The 8,104-nt window shown below is 38.2% G+C and overlaps 1 protein-coding gene across 4 annotated transcripts in view; it reads right to left on the reverse strand.

Moving 5' to 3' along the window:
* Positions 1-5,929, reverse strand: part of bsna (bassoon presynaptic cytomatrix protein a) — a 75,644-nt gene extending 69,715 nt beyond the window's left edge. For all 4 annotated transcript variants that reach the window (XM_058390550.1, XM_058390551.1, XM_058390549.1 and 1 more), the window contains exon 1: positions 5,632-5,929. In XM_058390550.1, the coding sequence (XP_058246533.1) occupies positions 5,632-5,801 (170 nt within the window). In that variant the 5' untranslated portion in view covers positions 5,802-5,929. The remainder of the gene's footprint in view (positions 1-5,631) is intronic.
* Positions 5,930-8,104: the final 2,175 nt, after the last annotated feature.

The following is an 8,104-nucleotide window of genomic DNA, read 5'->3' on the forward strand; positions in this document are numbered from 1 at the left end:
TACCTAATTTTTATTATAAATGGCCTATTCCCACTCTTCAGTTGTTTCCCTATCACACAGCATCTACCAACCAAGGAGGGTGAAGGCTATGTACATGTAAACATGTAAATTCAGCAACCTCATCTTCAATTGTCAGGGGTCAGCATAACACATTCAGAGGACACCTCAACACCTAAGCATGCGTGAAGTCACAGTTGCCCATGACTATCTAACGCCATTGTCATTGATTCAGTAGAGAGACTATGCATTGCGAGTATGGCCAATTCTGCTCTCTGGGACTTCTGGTCATGGATGATTGTGGCATCTGCCAAAGTACACCAAAAGCGATCCAAAGAAGAACAGCAAAACTGGCGACGGGGTAATAGGTGCCTATACATATCCCACCAAAGAGCTACTCTGGCATAAAGTTTTGAAAGTTTTTGACCCCTATTGACCACTAAAAGCATCTACAATGGGCACATGTGCATCAGAACTGGACCCTGGAGTAACAGAATAAAGTAGCTTGTTCTGATGAATCATGTTTTCTTTTACCTAATGTGGATGGACAGGTTGCATGTCCATTGCTTTACCAGGGGAAGAGATGGCACCGGGATGCACTATGGGAAGAAGCAAGCTTGAACTAGCCAATGTTCTGCTGTTGATCCTGATATTCATGTGGATGTTATTTAGACATATACAACCTATATAAAAATTTATGCAGAAAAAGGACATCCCAAATGGCAGTGTCCTCTTTATAATGCACCCTGCATGTAGCTTAGTGGTTAAGGTGTTGGACTATTGCTTGTGTGTGTGTCGGGGGGGTGCTGGACAAATAAGTCTGACAAGTCCATGGATGTCCAACCTAACAACTTACAGGACCTGAGGTCTGAGTTGTTTTGGCAACCTACTCAATATTAAGCAAGTGCTTTTAATGTTAAAGCTAACTTGTGTATTTACAAAGGGGAATGTGCCTTTTTTTATATGCCAGGGCACTGTGGTCTTGAAAGGTTTGCTCTAGCATGGTCACTGCTTTGGCAGCAATGAAAAAAAAATCACTATCACTATGTGTACCACTTCACAAATGCAACATGCATCCAGAAGGTTTGACACCACTCAGGAGACTGACTCACCAGTCAGTAAACACATGCTACCTAACACAACTATGTTGAGTGTGTGTGCCACAAATATTTGAAGAACAATTTTTTAGAACTGTTAGGCCTGCAGAGAAGCCATAATAATTCTATGAATAATAATTTAATATTATTTCTTTGATAAATATATAATTCTATTAATAATGCTATTGCTTATTGAATAGCCTTGTGTTAAAGAGAATGCATGCAATGTGACCATTCTTTTTATCTGGAGATATGTAGTAATTCTAAAACTCTACCTACCACACATTATAACAGTGCACATAAAAGGTGATCATAGACATACAAACCTAGTAAATATCTTAATAATCATATAGTAAGGTCTCTTCTTAAAAAAAAATTTAAATCCATTGCCAGCTTTCACATACAACCTTCAACCACTCTATGTGTAAGGCTGTTTATAGCATGATGATCAGTGTAAACTCTGTTTCCTATTTTTTCCACAATGTTCTCAATTACATGGCATGCTGTGATAACGCATTATTTGAGGAAACTATACAATTTTGAGAAAAATTAAATTATTTTATCATGCACATGTGCCCCAAAAATAGTAGAGAGTTGTGGACTGTCCACTTGACTGATGAACAGGCATTCCATTTATTGTGATGTGGCAGCTTGACTCTGACACAAACAATTTCCAGCTATACAGCATCAGGCGGTTTTCACTTTCCACCACCTGGGAGAAAATAGCCCCCAGCCCTCTGCACTACACATCTGTCTACAACATAATAAAGAAGAGAAAATTTACAAAGGCATGCTAGCACAGCTCTGACCACTTGATCAGTCAGCTGGCACTCCCAGTGAGCTCAGTCAGTGGTTTGGTGGTCTGAATATTTAAGCATAAATAAAACTGAAAAAGAAACTGTTTTACAAAAGTGTCCAGGCACACTGAGAAATTAAGCATATTAAACAGTAATTACATTCCTACCTACTTATCCAACCAGTAGTTCTAGCAAACAAACAAGCCAACATGTTGTTGATTTAACAACTTACACACTGAACATATGCCATGCAAATATGTTATTAACATCTTTGTGTGTATAAGTGCATGTAAGCAGGCTGTTCTGAAACATAAGCTTTTCAAACTGACATCTTTGCAAAATTGTCCTGACTGTTTGGTTGTTGGTGGTCCACGGCCATCAGCTACCAGAGTGTGAGAACATCGCCAGGTATTTTAACTTGCAAATCACAGAGTATAGCTTTAAACACCCTCAAGCACACAAACAGTCTAAAATGTTGGTGCTGGCCATGGTGCTGAAACTCTAGACATGTGGTTATATATAAAACAACAACACTGAAACAACAATTCAAATGTACAAAGTAAAAACTTGGATCAGACACATTTATCAAACTTCAACAGGTATGGTATCAATTTCCTGCAGTAGCACAAACAGATGCAGCTGGGTGATACCATTACAAATGGGGTTTACAGTTAACACCGGTACAGCTGCACATATGCTCTAGTAGAACTCTAATCAGATAAGATAAGGTAATATTCAATTAACTATATGGCCATATATATAATCTGGATATAAGATTAATGCACATGGGTGATCATCACACCCATATGGGTGTCTTCTCCAAATTGTTGCCATGAATGATGGCACACAAATAGCAGACAATTGTTTAGTATCTAGTAAGTTTTAGCATTACAAGTTCCCCTTCACTGGACCTAACAGGCCTAAAAAGCATGTTCCAGCATGACTGTGCACAAAGTGAGGCCAATCAATACATGGTTTGCCAGGTTTGGTGAGGAAGTACTCATGTACAAACCCTGACATCAACGTCACTAAACACCTTTGAAATTAACTTGAATGCCTTAGCAGACCTTCTGACCTAAAATACCCTACTAATCTCACTAAATTTCTTGTGGCTGAATGGGCACAAATCCATACAGCCACTTTTCAAAATCTAGTGAAAACGCTCCCAGAAGAGGTTATTAAATTGGGGAGTAAAACTGGAATGAGATGATAAAAAAAATCATGTTGATGTTAGTCAGGTGTCCACAAATTTTTGCCCATTTAATGTAAATTATTAAGATAAATATTCAACACATTATTGAAAGAAATATTGAATATTCTATAATTAGCCCTCTGCTTCTTTGTCTAAAAACCAATAATACTCATAGTAGTACTGTGTCAAATAATGCCTTTGAAAATTAGATTCTACTAAAGTAGATACTGAATAAGACGTACTGTTGCTATAGTCAAACAGATGCAAGACCTTAAAGAGACATAATGGCTGTGAATTTCAATCCAAAACATGCATCATATAATAACATGCTGTCATTTAAAGAACCTCTCGGCTTTTTCATCTGACATCGCATGCTTCACTGCTCAAACCCAGAATCTCTGCTGTAATAAGGTCATCATTAAATGACTACATTTAAAAACCCACAATAGGTGCATTTTCTTTGTATAATGCTAATAGACACAAACCTATGCCGGAAGAAGCCCAAGAGGGTTCAGCAATTGCTGAGGAAAGGCACTGAAAAACCTAGTGAATGCTATACAGGGAGGAAAAATAAAGCTCTGCTCCTTTTCATGGCTCACTTGGTTTGTAGTGCTGCAGGCTACATGATATATTAGTTAAGGGGGAGTGCATCATTATCAAATGCCAAGCCCATTTGTGGTAGCTGAATTAATCAAATACATTTTTATATGAAATAATAACTGTCGCTTATTTCTACTGATTTCAGGATTGAATCAGGCATTCTCTATCAATCTACTGTTTACACTATAACACATTCTACACTTTCAACACTCACTCTTCCTCACTCTATCCCATTCACCCTGAGCTAGAATGATGAACATCCATGATCCTCTTCTTGACAATCATGGTTTCATTGCCAAGGGCAGTCAGGAGATATTACCAACATTATACATTTTGTCAGGGTTGAGAGCAATATGTAATATAAAGTATGTAATATAATGACTAGTATATAATATAATTATCATGGTTAAGAGTAACGAATTTTAAATAAAGTTTTACATTCATATTATGTATTTATTACTGTTTGAAATTATTTGTTCTATTAATGTAGATATAATCTAACTTTAACACTGTGTGTTTAACACTGTGTGTGTTACATTTAATCTACCAGTAAGTGAATATATATATTCACATTTACTGGTAGATTAAGTCAAGATACAGTTAATTAAAGTTAAAGTGAACAGGTAGTCAAATGCAAAATACATAATATTACTATTAATTTGCATGATACAGCATGTGTGTGTGTGTGTGTGTGTGTGTGTGTGTGTGCAGTAGCCTATAGTTATTTTAGATTTTAGATTCAACTTTTGAACCCCTCCATGCGCAGCACGCCGTGACTTGTTCTCATTACCGGAACAAACCAGGTGTTGAAACAAATGTTCAAATTGCACCTGAATGGAAGGGTGGGCGGATGACGCGCGGGCTCGCGCACAGAAAGAGGAGGAGCGCGAGCGAACGCGCTGCACGAAACCTTCCTCGTTCACATGCCCATTTTTTCGGTGTTATTTCCATTTAATAAAACAACATTTTAAGATGATCCTCTCCGATCCATCGACGTCCAAAAAAATAATTCTCTATGTGTCCCTCAAAATTTTATTAGACTCGTTCGCTTATAGCTATTTATGGAGCCATTCACTCGGGGCTCTGCAAAGGCTCTTATGTAATGCATGTGGAATCCCAAAAAATGCTGATAACCTATGAGGTATACACAAAGGGTGCATATTTTAGTAAGATTTTTTTAAAATTATGTCTACATTGTAGTCATACATAGGGGAAGTGTTTCCTACAGCAGATCTTGACAATGGCATTTAAATAATGCCGAACGATGATGAACATATCGGATGTGTTATTGCATACATCAGTATGAGGCACGGTTTTGATAACGAAGTGAAGATGCCCAGAAGAATAACGTTGATGCTACGTAGCAAGCGCTTTTCATTCACACACACACACACACGCGCGCGCGCGCACACACACACAATAATGCACACTACAAACAGCGCGTCAGCATCAAATACATCCTCCTGCGGAAATCTTTCACCGCATTTGGGCTGTGCGTGTTATCCAAAAACTTTCCTCCTAAAAACCGTTTTCACGTCTCTTACAATGAACGTAGCCATTATGAGAAACCGTTTATAGCAATACGATATACCGTAAGGTGTAGAAAAAATATAAATGGCATGGAAAGCATACACACGTGCGCGCGCGCACACACACACACACACACACACACATACAAACACACACAACGACGATTGAGGGCGTTGCGCGAGCGTAATTCACTGGACATAGCGGAAGACAAGGACGTGCTACATCGATTAACCTAAACCTACACACGAATACTGTGAACTGCGCGTGACGCTATTCCTTCCGGCCATGTATAGGCCTTTATAATCATCGGTAACATCATACACAAATTTGCGAAGATTTTTTTTTTTGCCAATCTGACAGTCTCTACTCGGTGGTTATAACGGGTGATAACCTTAGCAGTGCATGTTTTCCACTTTACCTGTTCATCGCCGCCCCAGTTCCCATTGCAGCTCCACCACCGGCCGCAGCGCCATTCACGGGCTTGATATGCTGTCCAGAGCCCGGTGATGCTGAAACAGATCCTGGAGCTCCCGCCACACCGAGCACAGAGCCTCCTTCCCCGCCTTCGAGGCTGGCTTCGTTTCCCATTGCCTCTTGGTTTAAAACGACAGAATAGCTCGAGTTTTTACGTTTCTGGTTAGAATACGTTAAAAAAAATCGTGAACTCAAATAGGATGCTTGTCTTCCGCCATCATCCTCTCTTTCTGAGCCAGAGCTGGTGCTGAGCGCGTGAGGAGGAGGCGGGAGCGATAAATGAGCACGCGCAGCTGACGCGCATCCACCACTACACACGCGCGCGCTTCAAGCATACGCTTTCATACATATGAGAATATTAATCACAAAGAAAACTGAATTTAAATTTTACAATTTTTTTTTTCATATTTGGCTACGTTAGTGCAAGTAATATGCAGTGTACAATTAGAAATGTAAACATTCCCCCAATTAAAGATTAAATAAATTAAAGAATATAATATACAAGAGAGAAACACATGTATTCATTATGCAATACGTTATTCATACTCAATACTCAGTCATGCAATGTGATAGTGAAATGCATAAAATCATACAGATACACAGCCAGAGTTTTAGTTAATGTTCACATTAAGCATCAAAATGTAAAAAAAAAAAAAAAATTATGACTCAGTGATTTTAAGGCATGGATTTTAATGCCAGACAGGCTGGCTTGAGTATTTCAAAAACAGCCAGACTCCTTGGAATTTCTCACTATAAAGTTGGAGTTTAAGCAGAACAGTGCAAAACTCCAAAGACTTATTTTCTAGTGGGCTTCAGGTCAGGTTCAAACCATCCTGGCATTCTCCTCTGACATCTCTTTTGACAGTGTTTCCACCCCCAAGACTGTGACTCACTGGATTTTAAAATATTATTATTATTATTATTATTATTATTATTATTATTATTATTTTGCTGTAGAGGACATGGGTAAAATAAAATAATCACAAGACAACAGTAAGCTAGCCAACATTAAACTATCTACTAGTAGACTTTAACATTACTATGATTTGGGCAAAAATAGTCATATTCTAGCATGTCCTTTTCTCTGTTCCAGTGGAGTAATGTTTTAAAACAGCCAATGTATAAAATGTCTAGCTGATGCTACATCTCAGTCAGATGAATGGCAAAGGGATTAGTGTAGGTTAATAATCTCTTATTTTGTTTTTAACAATCTAAAACAAAACGAATCTTGTGTTTAAACACCCAGTGAACATGAACAGACAATTAAAGGAAGACATTCCAGTTTTGCAGAGACCACAACCATGTCCATAACCACAAGGCTATGCTGACAAAGAAAGATATTTTAAACAAAACATTGTTTTCTTATTATTATTCAGGCTTTACCCTCTTATGAAAAAAAGCTTTTCCTCTAGACAGATTCTCATTAGCAGGCATGTGGACATTATTTCACACATGCACAGACCATTGCACTGCACTCTTTACTGCAGCAAACTGTACTCCCCAAGGCTAAAGCTTGAGATGAGAAAACACCTCTATATATAGGGCTGCAATGTTTTCGAACTGAAAAAGTGGACAGAGGAGATTTAGTATATTTGTTGAATAATAAATTAGTTATCTCAGTCCCCATATTTAAGATTAGCATAATTTTTGGTTCTGGAAGGTCAAGCATTGATGTATTTTACTACTAGAGTGTACATTTTGCTGGACTAGGCACTTCTAGCTTTGGCTTAACACACTTGTCCTGAAAGATGGATACAGTTGGAGCAGTTACTCCTTTGCATTCAAGATGATTAAAATTAGGCTTCTGCCAACAAACTACTCTATTTCATCACAGTAAAATAATAAGGGCCTAGGGTGTGACTGATGGGGCCTGGAGGGATTGCTATAACTCAAGATATGATTATACCAAACAATATAGAGATTGTAATAATTGTTTAGTAGTATGATGCATTTTATGTGGCTTACTACTTACTTTTAGTCCTTAGCTTTGTGTTGTTTTATGTAGCTCTATGTTGTTTTATGTAGCACCATGATCCTTAAGAAAAATTGTTTCATTTTACTCTGTACTGCATCAGGTATATATGGTTGAAATGACAATAAAAGATACTTGAATTGACTTGATGTGTTTGTATTGTAGTGCCATCCAAGCCTTGCAACTGATCCACAATGCAGCTGCAAAACTTGTTTTTCACTTCTCCAAGTTCTCCCACATCACCTTATTTATGTATTTTCTCCAGTGGATCCTGATAGTAGCCTATATCAACATGAAATAAAATGATGCTAGCCTACAAACCCAGATATGGACCAGCACCTACCATTAACCACTTATCACACCCACTTGCATCAGGTTTTCTTCAAGCCTCTAGCCAGACACTATTTGACCCAGCATCCCTGAAAGTACAAGGAAGACTTACTTT

This window comes from Hemibagrus wyckioides, linkage group LG05 (assembly GCF_019097595.1).
Source record: "Hemibagrus wyckioides isolate EC202008001 linkage group LG05, SWU_Hwy_1.0, whole genome shotgun sequence".
Classification (NCBI taxonomy): Eukaryota; Metazoa; Chordata; class Actinopteri; order Siluriformes; family Bagridae; genus Hemibagrus; species Hemibagrus wyckioides.